This window comes from Microcaecilia unicolor, chromosome 2 (assembly GCF_901765095.1).
Source record: "Microcaecilia unicolor chromosome 2, aMicUni1.1, whole genome shotgun sequence".
Taxonomy (NCBI): domain Eukaryota; kingdom Metazoa; phylum Chordata; class Amphibia; order Gymnophiona; family Siphonopidae; genus Microcaecilia; species Microcaecilia unicolor.
The window spans coordinates 652,084,721-652,102,636 of NC_044032.1; the positions used below are offsets into that span (position 1 = coordinate 652,084,721).

A 17,916-nucleotide genomic window follows, 5' to 3' on the forward strand; every position below is an offset into this window, starting at 1 on the left:
TTTACTTACCGCCTTTTTGAAGAGATTCACTCAAGGTACAGTACAGCAAGGATAAGTCAAATATAAGCATTAGACAAAGCAGTAAAAATATTTAGTATACTACTTATGTCAACACAATAAAACATTTCAATAGACAGCATAGGGTGTAAGCAAAGATGAAACACATTTATTTGTAGCATTTGTATCCCACATTTTCCCACCGATTTGCAGGCTCAATGTGGCTTACATTTGCCGTAATGGCGGTTGCCATTTCGGGGTAACAGAGTACAAAAGGCATTACATTAAGGTGCATACATACATGGTAAAAAAAGAATACATTGTGGTAGTGTGTATTGGTTCCTGTGTGATAGATAGGATTGTAACATACATTAGGTCATCGGCTGTAGAGAAGCCATATTCAACATAGGGTTAAAGTGAAAGAGGTTAGTCAGTCAAGTGACTGAGTGGCCTAGTGGTTAGGGTGGTGGACTTTGGTCCTGAGGAACTGAGTTTGATTCCCACTTCAGGCACAGGCAGCTCCTTGTGACTCTGGGCAAGTCACTTAACCCTCCATTGCCCCATGTAAGCCGCATTGAGCCTGCCATGAGTGGGAAAGCGCAGGGTACAAATGTAACCAAAATAAAATAGATACTATTGGAGATTCTACATGGAATGTCACTATTCCACTAGCAACATTCCATGTACAAGGCTGCGCAGGCTTCTGTTTCTGTGAGTCTGACGCAGGACGTCAGACTCACAGAAGCAGAAGCCTGCGCGGCCACATTGGTGATCTGCAAGGGCCGACTTCTACATGGAATGTTGCTAGTGGAATAGCAACATTCCATGTAGAATTTCAAATAGTAGCAACAGTGGAGGAGTGGCCTAGTGGTTAGGGTGGTGGACTTTGGTCCTGGGGAACTGAGGAACTGAGTTTGATTCCCACTTCAGCCACAGGCAGCTCCTTGTGACTCTGGGCAAGTCACTTAACCCTCCATTGCCCCATGTAAGCCGCATTGAGCCTGCCATGAGTGGGAAAGCGCAGGATACAAATGTAACAAAAATAAAATAGATACTATTGGAGATTCTACATGGAATGTCACTATTCCACTAGCAACATTCCATGTACAAGGCTGCGCAGGCTTCTGTTTCTGTGAGTCTGACGTCCTGCACGTACGTGCAGGACGTCAGACTCACAGAAGCAGAAGCCTGCGCGGCCACATTGGTGATCTGCAAGGGCCGACTCTGCAAGCAACATTCCATGTAGAATCTCAAATACTAGCAACAGTGGAGGAGTGGAGATTCTACATGGAATGTTGCTACTCTTTGAGATTCTACATGGAATGTTGCTAGTGGAATAGCAACATAGAATCTCAAATAGTAGCAACAGTGGAGGAGTGGCCTAGTGGTTAGGGTGGTGGACTTTGGTCCTGGGGAACTGAGGAACTGAGTTGGATTCCCACTTCAGGCACAGGCAGCTCCTTGTGACTCTGGGCAAGTCACTTAACCCTCCATTGCCCCATGTAAGCCGCATTGAGCCTGCCATGAGTGGGAAAGCGCGGAGTACAAATGTAACACACACACACAAAAAAATAATTGTTAAGCAGTTCAACTTTATTTTTATCAGCTTCTACATGTTCCTCCCCTTCACCCTCGCAATGCCATTTTGGCACTTCCTCCTATCACTGTACCCACATATAGGTGCCCCCTTCACCAATAAGGGCTATTGTGGTGTACAGATGGGGGTGTGGGTTGTACGGGGGCTCAGCAGACAAGATAAGGGAGCAACAGTGAGATACCTGGGAGCATTTCTTTAAGTCCACTGCAGCGCCCTCGAGGGTGCTCCATTGCTGTACTGGGATGGGATGTCTTGAGGACCAGTCTACCAGAAATGCTGGCCCATCCTGCATCCCAATGGCTTGATTTTCTGTGTTTTTCGCTTGGGCTTTTTTTTTTGAAAATGGTCAAAAAAATAAAAACACGTACAAAGTACAAAACCTTGTTCAAAACATTATTTTTGAGAAAAACAAAATGTACGTTTTAGTAGCCTAGTGGTTAGTGCAGTGGACTTTGATCCTGGGGAGCTGAGTTCAATTCCCACTGCAGCTCCTTGTGACTCTGGGCAAGTCAATTAACCCTCCATTGCCCCTGGTACAAAATAAGTACCTGAATATATGTAAACTGCTTTGAATGTAGTTGCAAAAACCTCAGAAAGGCGGTATATCAAGTCCCAATTCCCTTTCCCTATTTCGAAAATGACCCTCTTTCCTAATCGGATTTTGGACGTTTTGTGCAAAACGTCCAAAGTCGGACTTAGATGTCATATTGAAAATGCCCCTCTTAGCGTATGCTAATCATTAGTGCACGCTAAATCCGTTAGCACACCTTAGTAAAAGGAGCCCTAAGTTTGCCTCACACCACAGTGAGCATTAGTAAGTTTTGAATCCTGCCTTCCCTGGTTCTCAGCCCTCGTTGTAACCAATGTTGTTGCTCCTCTGCTCCAGGTATTGGCAGAAGTAGGGAGTATGAGAAAACATAAAGTGATTAGACACACTTGCTGGAGAGGGAGCGTAGCATGTTATTTTTAAAAATCATACAAAAATCTCAAGGATGTTTTCCAGATTGGTCTTGCATGATCGGTCTCGGAAGTTTGTGAGAGTGGAAAGAGATGACAGTACCACAGTTCTTGTTGGTACATAAGATTCTCTTGTTCCACTTATTCAAATCTGGCTTCTTTAGTTGCTTCATCAGCTGTTTCACTGCAGACTCTTCTTGCTCTCTGGTCTTTCCTTCCTCTTACAGCTGTACCTGCCCTCCATTAGCAGAGGATTGCATTGAGCCATTTCTCTCTCCATTAAGAAGGATTTCCATGTATTTCTGCTGAGTCTACCCCCTTTCCACCTAGATTTGGATTTCATTTCTCACTTTTATAAAACCTGTGATCAAAATGAGTTACAGTTGAGGTACAGTAGGTAAGTAGATAGAAAGGGCTTTCAATCTAAGCTGTTATTTCATAACAACATAAGCGTTGCCATACTGGGACAGACCAAAGGCCCATCAAGCCCAGCATCCTGTTTCCAACAGTGGCCAATCCAGGTTACAAGTACCTGGCAAGATCGCAAAACAGTACAATACATGTTATGCTGCTTATCCCAGAAATAAGCAGTGGATTTTCCCCCAAGCCCATCTTAATAATGGCTTATGGACTTTTCTTTTAGGAAGTTATCTAAACCTTTTTTTTAAAACCCCGCTAAGCTAACTGTTTTACCAAATTCTCTGGCAATGAATTCCAGAGTTTAATTACATGTTGAGTGAAGAAATATTTTCTCCGATTTGTTTTAAATTTACTACTTTGTAGCTTCATTGCATGCCTCCGTCCTAGTATTTTTGGAAAGAGTAAAGTGATTCACGTCTACCTGTTCCACTCCACTCATAATTTATAAACATCTATCGTAATCTCCCCTCAGCCGTCTTTTCTCCAAGCTGAAGAGCTCTAGCCGTTGTAGCCTTTCCTCATAGGGAAGTTGTCCCATCCCCTTTATCATTTTCGTCGCCCTTCTCTGCACCTTTTATAATTTCACTATATCTTTTTTGAGATGTGGCGACCAGAATTGAACACAATATTCGAGGTGCGGTCTCACCATGGAGCGAATACAAAGGCATTATAATGTCCTCATTTTTGTTTTCCATTCCTTTCCTAATAATACCTAACATTCTATTTGCTTTCTTAGCCGCAGCAGCACACTGAGCAGAAGGTTCCAACGTATCATCAACGACGACACCTAGATCCCTTTCTTGGTCTGTGACTCCTAACGTGGAACCTTGCATGACGTAGCTATAATTCGGGTTCCTCTTTCCCATATGCATCACTTTGCACTTGCTCACATTAAACCTTATCTGCCATTTATATGCCCAGTCTCCCAGTCTCGTAAGGTCCGCTTGTAATTTTTCACAATCCTCCAGCGATTTAATGACTTTGAATAACTTTGTGTCATCAGCAAATGTAATTACCTCACTAGTTACTCCCATCTCTATGTCATTTCTAAATATGTTAAAAAGCAGCAGTCCCAGCACAGACCCCTGGAGAACCCCACTATCCACCCTTCTCCATTGAGAATACTGATCATTTAACTCTACTCTGTTTTCTTTTAACCAGTTTTTAATCCACAATAGAACATTACCTCCTATCCCATGACTCTCCAATTTCCAGTCTTTCATGAGGTACTTTGTCAAACGCCTTCTGAAAATCCAGATACTCAATATCAACCAGCTCCCCTTTATCCACATGTTTGTTCACCCCTTCAAAGAAATGTAGTAGATTGGTGAGGCAACATTTCCCTTCACTAAATCCATGTTGACTTTGTCTCATTAATCCATCCTTTGCCCTGACTTTGTCTCATTAATCCATCCTTTGCCCTCTCCTGTGCAGGCAAAAACCTGTTTCACATTGTAGGCTGTAGCTACTGCTGAAAAAGGTGTGAGAAAAATCCCCAACTCCTGTGCAATCCAGTGAGTACAAGACATTTTATCCACGTTAGCTGGCAAGTGCCTGCAGTCTCCCAGAAAGCTCATACATTTAGCCAAATTGAGGAGGTGTCCTGGGGGTGGTGTTCAGCCTTTACTTAAAAAATGAAACATAGTTTGAAAAAGTATTTATGGACATTGGCAGGTGGGAGATATGAGACAGTGATGAGATAATTGACCACAGCCACCACCAGTAATTGTGGAGTCAGTAAGTGGTATAAAATAATTTTAAGCCTCTTCCCCCTTACAATGTTATCAATAGAAATCAAACAAAATAAAACATGGAAAAGAAAATAAGATGATACCTTTTTTATTGGACATAATTAATACATTTCTTGATTAGCTTTCGAAGGTTGCCCTTCTTCCTCAGATCGGAAATAAGCAAATGTGGTAGCAGATAGTATATATAAGAGAAGCATCAAAGCATTACTTTGACTGTCTGACAGAGTGGGAGGGTGGGGGTACCCTCCTCTCACCTACCAACACCCATTCTGTTAGAATATCAATGAAATGCTTTGAAGTCCCCATGCATACCTCCGACCCACCCCCATCCTCCCACCCTGTCAGACTGTCATAGTAATGCTTGAATGTTTTCACTTATATACACTGTCAGCTAGCACATTTGCTTATTTCCGATCTGAGGAAGAAGGGCAACCTTCGAAAGCTAATCAAGAAATGTATTACTGTATGTCCAATAAAAAAGGTATCATCTTATTTTCTTTTCCATGTTTTATTTTGTTTGATTTCTATTCATAACCTTTAAGAGTGGACTAACACGGCTACCACACCCCTTACAATGTGAAAGACACAATTTGATTTTGTAAATTTCAAGTTGACAAAATAATTCATTTAATAGTTATTATAAATCTGTTTTCAATGTCCTCATGGTTTATTGCCAGAGAAGTTATATTATACATACAACCAATTTATTACGTCAATGGGAATATAACTTACAGACCTCCAGCAAATATTTGAGCCCTATTGGTTGGAAAAGAAAGACACAAATAAACGGTGATGATATGATGATTGACTTTTATTGTCCATCCTGGTCTGTTTTCACTTGATCTTCATCCTGACTGTCACTGGTGATCTTGTCCAAGCTTGGAGAAGTTACTTTTTGCTCAGGAATCATCTTTTCCTTGACATACACTCAGGTTGGCTGGCAGGAAATACTGAGGCCAGCATGTGGCCTTTGTTGCCTGCTTGTTCTATGGCAGGACATGGATATCAGAGCCATTAATGCATATAGAGGTCAGGGAGAACAGCTTGGGTGCAGATTCCTTTTCACATTCTGTAAAGAGAGGCTGCAGGGGTTAAGCTCTGATTTGCTCCTCTCAGATGGCCTGCATTTATGTCAAAATGTCTTGGCAGCCTGAATGAGAGAAACTGTCAGTGAGGAAACACTTGTACAATCATCGGTCTATGAAGCACACAACCGAGACAGTTTGTAGGCAGTTTTTGTGTAAACCACTCTCTAAATATCTGGCTGTTTGTGATATTGCGCTAATCCCCTCCCACCACAAAGTTGGCTTGCCAGAGGACTGTACCTAATATGGCTTTGTTTAGTTGTCCTGGTGCAACATGGCGTGTGAGATGTCTTGCAGAGAAGGTCAGGACATTCATAAATCTCACCGCTCCATTTTCAGGCATTTTGGTGAATGGTGTGTCCATGCGCTGCAAATCCTTCGGCAGGAAACATGCTTGACCCAAAGACCTCGACACCATCTTTCCCCCTTCCATATCCCATCACTGCAGTGTCTGTTCTTGTGCAGTCAGAATGTACCTTAGAAAGAGTTTTAGAAAGAGTTGTGAAGGATAATACGGGTTTCCCCGCCCCTTTACGGAGCCATCCTGCGAGGACGGCTCCAGGAAAACTTGGGCGCCCCGTTCGATTATGCCCCTCCATGCTATACTTTGTATTGTATTTGAATATTTTTACTGCTGTAATTGTCTGTTGCTCATGTTTGATCTATTCTTACTGTACACCGCCTTGAGTGAATTCCTTCAAAAAGGCGGTAAATTTTATTTATTTTTATTTATTGCATTTGTATCCCACATTATCCCACCTCTTTGCAGGCTCAATGTGGCTTACAATTCGTCATGGATGCTGGAGGTAGAAGAGAACATACATTTGGTTTTACAGAGGGTTTTGGGTTACATGGTGGTGAAATACATGATGGTTTTAAAGCATTAGACATTAAAGCACATTTCTGGATATATTAGAGATAGTGCAGTTATACGTGTTAATCTTTATGATATATTTTGTCAAAGAGATAAGTTTTCAGTAGTTTGCGGAAGTTGGTCAATTCATAGACCGTTTTCAGGTTGCGTGGCAGCGCGTTCCAGAGCTGTGTGCTTGCATACGAAAAGGTTGATGCATGCATTGATTTGTATTTCAAGCCTTTGCACTTGGGAGGATGAAGGTTGAGGAATGTGCGGGAAGATTTTTTTTGCGTTTCTGGGTGGTAGTTCTAATAAATCCTAATAAATAAATAAAAGATGAGTCTTGCTTGGATTAATGTTGAAGGTGGTACATTTTAGAAATGGTTAAAGGATCTTCAAATAATGCAAGTAGTACACAACAATTCAAAGTCTTTATCCAAGATAAATCATTTTCAAAAAAGGGAGGAAAAAGGACTTCAGAAGCTCAGAATACGTCTCGCTTGTTTGTTGGACTAATATCTGAGCAGCTTCCTCACAATTCCTCAAATAAAAAACCTTCTTGTGTATTTATTTTCTTCTACCACATTTTTACTTTCTTTTTCTATTGAAGTAAAATCTTTAGTACTGATCACTTTCTTAATGCAAACTAAGGGGGTCTTTTTCGTAGGCGCGCTGGCGTTTTAGCATGTGTTAAAAATAGGTACGTGCTAAACGCTAATGACGCCAATGTATTCCTATGTGCTATTGTAATTGCTCTTTATTCTGTATAACAAATAACAAAAATAATTGTTTCTTCATAAAACAAACCACATACGTGCACATTCAAACTTTCTCACATCCCACCATACCTTGTATCAACTATCTAATACATCAAGTCTCTCACTACCCCCCTGAATCTGCAAACAGGTTTATGATAATCAGCAAATTAGCTCATTAATCAGTTCCAATTCACTGCGTACAGTTCCTTCTCCATGTATATATGGAGCGTATGCAATAAATCACAGCGCTGTGAATGAAACCACCTATTAGGTAGTAATGCTGATGATCTCTTCATACGTCAAAAATATTGTTCATGCAACTAATCCTGTCCATATAGTTAGTGCTTGGACTCGAATTACTGGAGAATCCCTCCTTCTCCTTTCAATCAACAGGCTCAACGGTTGTAGTTGTATCACTTTTAATCTTGTAAAGGCATTCAAGGTTGGTGTGCAAACAATCCCTTTGCCGCTCACAATTCACCCCAGACCCGACACAGTCTGTGTTTCGCCACTTGAGCATCATCAGGGGTCGGGTCCCTACAATAAACAAAACGGCACCACATGTCGATTTCACATTTATATATATATATCCTAAATCTTCAATAAGACTAATTTACTCACAATGGACGGTTATTCACCATTCATGGATACCAGATGAGCTGGACTTCAAACATCCATATGCATCCACTCGCCAGCGAAAAAACGCTGGCGCATGCGTATGGATTGCTGTACTCACTCAGCTGTTTTTAACATCTCTAAACCACACCCCCTCACAAGTTTAGCCACTCAACTTCCCTATTCAATCCAGACGGAGCAATAGTATTCCACATGAATATCATACATTGCTCCCGACGTAGGAGCAGTAATGGGATATATTGCCCCCCTACTATTGTTCTGACCCTGAAATAGTACCACAAAACGTAAATCCTGGAGTTCATGTCCTGCCGCCCCCCAATGTGATACTAAAGCCAATGTGATACTAAAGGGGCTTCCTGTTTTGCTAGGCGAATGTTACTGAGATGTTGTGCGATCCTAGTCTTAATTTTTCTAATTGTGTGCCCAATATATCACAGACCACACGGGAAGATTTAGGATATATATATATATATAAATGTGAAGTCTACATGTGGTGCCGTTTTGTTTATTGTAGGGAACCCATGAGGCATCTAAAGGTATTTTGGTTTCAAAAATAAGAAAAAAAGTAAATTACCATGGCATTATTTTAAAATTCTGTTCCTAGAAAGAAACATAGTGGGATTCAAAAGAGGTTTGGACAGGTTCCTGGAGGAAAAGTCCATTTAAGATTATTAGCCAGGTAGACTTTATGAAAGCCATTGCTCATCCCTGGAAATGAGCTATGAGAAGCAGATGTACTTTTTGGGATCTGCTGGGTATGTGGGACTAGGACTGGTCACTGCCAGAGACAGGCTGTTGAGCTCAATGGTCCTTGGCCTGACTCATCCTTACCTTTCTTATCATCTTTTCATTATTCTTTTGTTTCTCTGTGTTTGTTTGTCTTTTGTTGTTATTATTGGAAGAGGTGGTGGTGTCTTTCTTAACATTTTGTACAGTTACTTAATGTGAAGTTGAGACAAAGACACCTTTATTTTTCACATGCTAGTTTTCAGAGTCTGCTGGATTCGTTGATTTTAGAAGGGAAAGAAAAATAATCCCATTTTTTTCCCCTTCAGTTCTGCAGGTGCTGGAAATGTTGCAGATCGTGTCCTCGCTCAGTTGCTAACTGAAATGGACGGCATAGAACAATTAAAGGATGTCACCGTTCTGGCAGCCACTAACCGGCCTGATATGATAGACAAGGTAAGGATAATTGCACTTGTGACACTGCTGGTTTAGTAGTTAGCCCTAGGCCAAATTGTATCCTGTGTGGAGGAGGAGAATCTCATTTGGTTAGTCTTAGAAAGAGTTTCAGGCAGCAGGGTGACACAACTTAAGAGTATCAAAAGCAGGGCCACTGGGAGAAAGTCGTCTTGTGGCACCATAGCGCTGCAGAAAAGGCTAGCACATGCCTAGTAAATGTATATGGGATTGTTCCTGATTATTTTTGTAAATTTTTAAAAATGTACAAGTCAGGATGATAGTTAAGATCTGAGAAATCTAAACAGTAAAATAAGTTTATCTTGTTGGGCAGAGTCCATGGGTGTAGCCAGACCTCGGTGGGAGGGGGGGCCAGAGCCCGAGGTGGGGGGTCACTGTTTAGCCACCTCCCCCTGCTGCTGACCCCCCTCCCCTGCCTGCCCACCACTTTGGACGCCGCAACCGCAACACCCCCCCCCCCCGCCCCCTGCCCCGCTGCCGCATCAGGTACCTTGTTTGCTGGCGGGGGTCCCCAATCCCCGCCAGCCAAAGTGTCTTCTTCAGTGCTGGTCGACTCCGGCGCCTTCGTTGTGTGATCATCTGTTTCCGACGCCTTACGTCCTGCACGGGGCTACATGCACGGTGCAGGACATAAGGCGTCGGAAACAGATGATCACACAACGAAGGCGCCAGAGTCGACCAGCGCTGAAGAAGACTCTTCGGCTGGCGGGGATTGGGGACCCCCACCAGCAAACAAGGTACCTGATGATGCGGTGGTGGGGGGGGAGGGTGTAATCTGTGGGGGCCCCTGGGGCAGACTGGATGGACCATACAGGTCTTTATCTGCTGTCATTTAGGAGCCCTTTTACTAAGCCGCATAAGCGTCATCACACGCCCAATGCGCACCAAAGCTACCGCATGGCTCTTGCGGTAATTTCATTTTTGACATGCTTCTGATACGCGCGTCCGAAAAATAGTTTGGCATTTTGACGCGCGTAGGTCATGACTGCCTGGTTACTGCATGAGACTTTACCGCTAGGTCAATGGCTGGCGGTAAGGTCTCAGACCCAAAATGGACGCTCGACAATTTTCATTTTGCCGCACGTCCATTTTTGGCAAAAATTTTAAAAAAGGCATTTTTTTTTTTACAGGTGCACTAAAAAAATGATTCTGCGCATGTCCAAAACACGTGTCTGCACAACCGCAGGCTGTTTTTCAGCGCGCCTTTGTAAAAGGGCCCCTTACTATGTTAGCTCCATTTGCCTTCTCCAGCGATGTATCACTAAGCACAAGCATTTTCGATTGCTGGTCCTCTGCTTTGGACATTTAAGACTGTGTGATAATGTTCAGCATTTTAAACGACTCTTAAAGACTCACTAGGTTTTAAAGGCCTTTCTAGAAGAATGAAGTGTTACTGAAGTTACTGTTTTTCATTTAATTGGGTTGATGTATTAATTGTTGTTGATTATTGTTGGTTTGTGTTTTCATTAATTCTATGCATGTTTTTCTGTTACTCACTTTGGGAAAAGGCAGGATACAAATTAAATAAATAATTACTACTGCGCCTGCCCTGCCTTTCACATAGATATATGCGTGGTAACAAGAAACTTGTGTAGGATGAGAGGAAAAGCTGCTGTAGGCTCCATGGGCTGTGCAATCTCATGATCCTCACGCTGATTTTCCTCCTTGTTTTCATATGATTCTTTATTGGACTTTCAAAAGGAAGTACAGTAACAGAAGTAGTCAAACACTTTAATAACAAATTATTAATGACAATTAGTGTCAAATGTAATGCAAGAGGAAATAGACAAAAAGCGGAAAATATTTTAAGTATTCTTGCAGAATTAGTCAAATGGGGCCTATAGGTTTTTAAAAGTTGATTAAATTCTGTGTTTTAATAGCAGCTGATTCTTCATAGTTTTGAACAACACACAGATGGCTTCACCATTCATGCATGTTGAGATTGTAATTGTTTTTCCAGTGATAAATAACTAGAGCCAACATTATATCAAAGAGTTTATTGTAAGATTTATCGAAGAGGAGATCAGGGGTAGAGGAACGAAGAGCAATGAGCTTATAGTATACTAGCTGTCCCCACTGGTGTTGCTCAGCGATAGGTTAGTACTTTGTAATTGAGAAAAGCAAGGTTTATTTGTGTGGAATAACACTTGTTTATGATGGTTATTACATTTTGTTGTCTTTAATGCGAGAAATGAAGCATAAAGAGCATGGGATATGCATAAAGGAATCCTGTGCAGTAGGAATGGATCCTCAGAAGCTTAGCCGAAATTGGGTGGCGGAGCAGGTGGGGGAAGAGAGGTTGGTGGTTGGGAGGCGAGGATAGTGGAGGGCAGACTTATACGGTCTGTTCCAGAGCCGGTGATGGGAGGCGGGACTGGTGGTTGGGAGGCGGGAAATACTGCTGGGCAGACTTGTACGGTCTGTGCCCTGAAAAAGGCAGGTACAAATCAAGGTAAGGTATACACATATGAGTTTATCTTGTTGGGCAGACTGGATGGACCATGTAAGTCTTTTTCTGCCGTCATCTACTATGTTACTATGTTATATATTTTTACTTGTAGAAACAGAAATAGAACACACAGGAGTAGATAAATATTAAATATGTTTAATATAATTTGTAATAAGTTCTCAAGTTTATGAAAGGTTATGAGATCATGTATTCGAAAGTGTTTTCCTCCAAGTGAACGACAATTACTACTACTACTACTACTACTTAACATTTCTAGAGCGCTACTAGGGTTACGCAGCGCTGTACAAAATAAACAAAGAAGGACGGTCCCTGCTCAAATGAGCTTACAATCTAAAGAACGAAATGTCAAGTGGGGGCAGTCTAGCTTTCCTGGGTAGAGGTGTAGAGGTTAGTTGCCGAAAGCGACATTGAAGAGGTGGGCTTTAAGCAGAGATTTGAAGATGGGCAGGGAGGGGGCCTGGCGTATGGGCTCAGGGAGTCTGTTCCACGCGTGGGGTGAGGCGAGGCAGAAAGGGCGGAGCCTGGAGTTGGCGGTGGTGGAGAAGGGTATTGAAAGGAAGGATTTGTCTTGAGAGTGGAGGTTACGGGTAGGAACGTAAGGGGAGATGAGGGTTGAGAGGTAAGGAGGGGCTGCAGATCGAGTACATTTGTAGGTTAGTAGCAGAAGCTTGAATTGAATGCGGTATCTGATCGGAAGCCAATGAAGTGACTTGAGGAGAGGGGTCATATGAGTGTAGCGGTTCAGGCGGAAGATAAGACGTGCAGCAGAGTTCTGAACGGACAATTAAGAGCGATATTCGTAGAGCAAATTGATGCAGATGTTGAAAAAGCATTAGTAGAACCCGGTAGAAGAACGATTTGACTCACCTGGTTGCCAGTAACAAAAGTATTGTGCGTGCAGGGCCAGTGTCTCCAGTGCATAGGTATAGGATGATATAAGCACATAGTGCTGAAGAGAACTTGAGTTAGGAGCAATAAAATAAGAGAAATAAAACCCTGCGCTTGGGATGTAGATATTACCTTCATATTGTAACTCACACAGAAAGAGTATGGGCAGCAACTGCTCCTCCATTTAACCTGAGTTTATTTAGCCACTTTGGGATCCCCCTGTCCTTCAAAGGTTTCGGCGGGGGTACAGACAACAAAAGACCACTTCTCCCCACAATTAGGATCCTTTATCACATTTAGCTCCGCCTCCCTTATCACTCAACTTATAACCCCACTTTCTTTCTGCAACTTATTTCAACACCACTCCCCTTGGGCTGGGCTTCCTCCCACCCAGGGACATCCCATGCTCGCTCTCACCCCCCCCCCCCCCCCCCGCCCGTGATTCCAGGGAAAGCTGAGCGGACACCCTCAGTAATCACTATATTTATTTATTAGGAATTCACTCAAGGTGGTGTACAGTAAGAATAGATCAAACATGAGCAATATTCAATTACAGCAATAAAAATATTCAAATAACGTAATAGAACATTTTAATTGATAGTGAAGGATAAAGCAAAGATGGAGCATATAGATAGGTAAGAGAGTAAGAGGAGTTAGAAAGTAAGGTGACTAATTTAAAGAAAGTGGCACATGAGGTCAGAGAGATGGTTAAATATTATCTCAGATAGGGTAGGAGTGGATCAACAATGCTAGAAAATTATAAAATTACCCTCTTTGTGCTCAGTTTTTAGGAGAACACTGGGATACCAGGATTCAAGCCTAGATGTATTCTTGATGCTTCCCAACAGTCTTCAGATTACAAGTAGCTATCCTGTAATCTGAAGAATTATTGCCTGTCTGGTTGTATTCATTTTCCATCACAAAGTTGGCAAGTGTGGTGTTTGACCTCTCATGATTAGATCTTTTGTTTGACTTTGGCTTGTTCTGTTTCTCAAGGATGGCTGGCGTCCTCTTTGGCGTGAGGAGCAGGATTTGCTGGCAGGATGCTCTTTGCTCTTCTCTAGCTGTTTCACCGTTAACTGCAGGTCTCTGCTACCTCAGTAATTGGGTTTGCAGAATACTGTTTTAGCAGATTCAAGATTGCCAGCAATGCTTAATGTTCCCCCTTTGCTTCAACCAGGCCCTCAGCTCCTGGAACCTGTCCTCCAGCTCTGTACATCAGTACCTCACATCCCATTTTCCTGAAGCAGACTTTGTCCCCAAAGGCTTGGCTTTTCCAGTCTATGGCCACCCTGCTCCCCAGATTCTGCAGGGTGGGGAAGGCTCAAAAAGCAAGCCTGAAGCAGCCGGCTAGCATCCACTAGCACCTGGCCAGCAGCCACCACCACTTTGTCACCTTTGTCTCTCTTGTAGTCTCTAGACTACTCTGCAAATGGGACTAAGAGCTGCACCTACCTCAAGCAGATGCCAAGCTTACTTGTTAGGCTACTTATAGATACAAGGAGGAGCAAAGTATTTACTCTACAAGGCTAATTGACCACATATCCTGTAATTATTTCATAGATTTACTGAATAGTATGACATCGTTAGGACTGAAAGCCACATTTTTTCCTGTTTTTATTGAGAGCTATTCTTGTTTGCAACATTTTCTGAATATGGATGCACGTGCCAGCACATTGGGTCCTGGAAATATGCAGCAATGTCTTTATTGTAATTAATTTATTTACTTCCTGGCTGCTTCATTACCAGACTCATAAGCAAAGTGCTTTCCCACAACATCTGTTATGAAGACTGAAAGTGTCCTGGGAGCCCCATGCAAACAAAGGAAAAAACTTGTAAGACAAAACAGAGAACTTGCAGATAAGTCTCATCCAGTCTGTCCAGTTTACTTTGTGTCATTGCTCTTGGGCTTCCTACGCTCCCTTGTAATTAAGAGTCCTCGGTGTCCATCCCAGGCCTTCTTGAATTTATTTACTGTTTGTGACTCTACCAGCAACTCTGGGAGGCTGTTCTATGCATCTACCAAAATTTTCATGATTAAATATTTCCTGATGTCCCCTTGGAGCCTCATGATCCCTTGAATGCAGTACATGACACATCAATACGGAAGAGATAATTTCGTAAGAGGCTACCTAACTTTGCATGAAATATGTGCCTAAATTACATTCCTTCTTGGGAACCTACATGCATAGCTTTCCTTTGAAAATTGTCCTTCCAAAAATACCGGCACACATTTACACACATGCTTTTGAAAATCCCAAAATACTACTTCTTATCATTTCTATAGCGCCACTAGACTTACGCAGCGCTGTACACTGAACACTTAAGAGACAGTCCCTGCTCATCAGAGCTTACAATAATCAGGACAGACAAACAGGACAAATAAGGGATAAGGACAAAGAGTAGCAAGATTCTGTGCAGAATCCCAAAGACTACCACTACTACTTCTTATCATTTCTATAGCGCTACTCAGTGCTTTTTTTGTGCTGTTACAGCGTACCGGCACCTTTTTTCCCAGGGCCGGCTCACCTGCCCACCCTTAGCTCCCCAATAGCCCTCCTTTCCGTTTCTGCCACCACCCTTATTTTACCTCGTCGCAGCGACGGCAGTGAAAGCAGCAGGCTCACCTCCAGCCTTCCCTTCTCTCTCAGTGTCCTGCCCTTGCCGAAACAGGAAATACATCAGAAGAAGGCGGGACACTGAGAGGGAAAGGAAGACTGGAGGCGAGCCTGCTGCTTTCACTGCTGCCGCCACCACCACTGTGACTTGAGGTAAAATAAAAGATTTAAATGCAGGGTGGCAGCAGGAGCAGAAAGGAGGGCTGTCAGTGAGCTGAGGACGGGCAGGTGGGGCTGGGGTTGGAACTGGAACTTGGGGGCTGAAAAGGGGGGCAGGTGGAGGCTGAGGTGAATCACTGGACATGGATAGGAGGGGAGGATAAGGGGGCAAAGGAGAATCGCTGGACATGGATGGGCGGGCAGGGGACAGAGGAGAAATCGCTGGACATGGATGATTAGGGGAGGGCAGAGGAGAATCGCTGGACATGGATGGGAGAAGAGGGCAGAGGAGAGAGGAGAATCACTGGACATGGATGGGAGGGTAGGGGCAAAGGAGAATCGCTGGACATGGATGGGAGGGAATGGCAGAGGAGAATCGCTGGATGTGGATGGGAGGGGGAGGACAGGGGAGAGAGGAGAGTTGCTGGACATGGATGGAGGAGAGAGAAGACAGGAAGGAGATGCACATGGATGGAGGGGAGGAGAGAGAGGAGAAATGCTGGACATGGATGGAGTAGAGGGCAGGGGAGAGAGGAGAAATGTTGTAGGGAAGGAAAGACAGAGGAAGGAGATGCACACGGATGGAGGGGAAGGCAGAGAGGAGAAATGCTGGACATGGACAGGAGGGGAGGATAGGGGCAAAGAACAATCACTGGACATGGATGGGAGGGGAGGACAGGGGAGAGAGGAGAGTTGCTGGACGGATGGAGGAGAGGGAAGTGAGATGAACATGGATGGAGGGGAGGAAAGAGGAGAAATGCTGGACATGGATGGCGAGGGGGAGAGGAAAAAAGCTGGGCATGGATGGATGAGAGGGAAGAGGGAAGAGAGAAGAAGGAGATGCATATGGATGGAGGGGAGGGAAGAAAGAAAGAAAGAAAGAAAGAGGAAGGAGATGCGTACTGACGGAGATGGAAAGGGAAAAGAGGAGAAAAATTGCACATGGATGGAGAAAATAGGCAAAAGCTGGATCCACTCTGTACCTCCTCCAGTCAAGTCGCGGAGGACCCAGCTTTTACCTATGGATGTAGGGCAAGAAATGAAGAAGAGGAGAGTAAAGAAATAAATGGAAAGGAAGCCCTGGAAACGGAGTCAAGTGAACAGATAGAGAGCAGCAGAATCAGAGACTGGGACCAACATGATCAAAAAAACAAAGTCGACAGACAACAAAAGTAGAAAAAAATCATTTTATTTTCATTTTAGTGTTTGGAATATATCCAGTTTGAGAATTTACATCTGCTCTCAAGACAAATCCTTCCTTTCATTACCCTTCTCCACCACCGCCAACTCCAGGCTCCACCCTTTCTGCCTCGCCTCATCCCATGCTTCGAACAAACTCCCTGAGCCCATACGCCAGGCCCCCTCCCTACCCATCTTCAAATCATTGCTCAAAGCCCACCTCTTCAATGTCGCCTTTGGCACCTAACCACTACACCTCTACTCAGGAAATCTAGACTACCCCAACTTGACATTTCGTCCTTTAGATTGTAAGCTCCTTTGAGCAGGGACTGTCCTTCTTTGTTAATTTGTACAGCGCTGTGTAACCCTAGTAGCGCTCTAGAAATGTTAAGTAGTAGTATACTGGAGCTGTAACAGCTTACAGAAATTATTTATAATGAATAAAAAATAATCAGAATTTATTTTTTTCTCCTATGCTGGTATAGTATTTTCAATGATACTTGTTTATATGTGCCATGGCTGGTATAAGGGGTGTGGCTACTATAGGGGTGGAGCCATATAAGTACATAAGTACATAAGTAGTGCCATACTGGGAAAGACCAAAGGTCCATCTAGCCCAGCATCCTGTCACCGACAGTGGCCAATCCAGGTCAAGGGCACCTGGCACGCTCCCCAAACGTAAAAACATTCCAGACAAGTTGTACCTAAAAATGAGGAATTTTTCCAGTCCATTTAATAGCGGTCTATGGACTTGTCCTTTAGGAATCTATCTAACCCCTTTTTAAACTCCGTCAAGCTAACCGCCCGTACCACGTTCTCCGGCAATGAATTCCAGAGTCTAATTACACGTTGGGTGAAGAAAAATTTTCTCCGATTCGTTTTAAATTTACCACACTGTAGCTTCAACTCATGCCCTCTAGTCCTAGTATTTTTGGATAGCGTGAACAGTCGCTTCACATCCACCCGATCCATTCCACTCATTATTTTATACACTTCTATCATATCTCCCCTCAGCCGTCTCTTCTCCAAGCTGAAAAGCCCTAGCCTTCTCAGCCTCTCTTCATAGGAAAGTCGTCCCATCCCCACTATCATTTTCGTCGCCCTTCGCTGTACCTTTTCCAATTCTACTATATCTTTTTTGAGATACGGAGACCAGTACTGAACACAATACTCCAGGTGCGGTCGCACCATGGAGCGATACAACGGCATTATAACATCCGCACACCTGGACTCCATACCCTTCTTAATAACACCCAACATTCTATTCGCTTTCCTAGCCGCAGCAGCACACTGAGCAGAAGGTTTCAGCGTATCATCGACGACGACACCCAGATCCCTTTCTTGA

The 17,916-nt window shown here is 43.4% G+C and overlaps 1 protein-coding gene across 1 annotated transcript in view; it reads left to right on the plus strand.

The window, feature by feature from the left end:
- SPATA5 (spermatogenesis associated 5) overlaps nucleotides 1-17,916 on the plus strand; it is a 488,555-nt gene that overhangs the window by 167,677 nt on the left and 302,962 nt on the right. Inside the window, 1 exon segment of the mRNA XM_030191768.1 lies at nucleotides 9,113-9,239. Coding sequence (XP_030047628.1) covers nucleotides 9,113-9,239 — 127 coding nt within the window.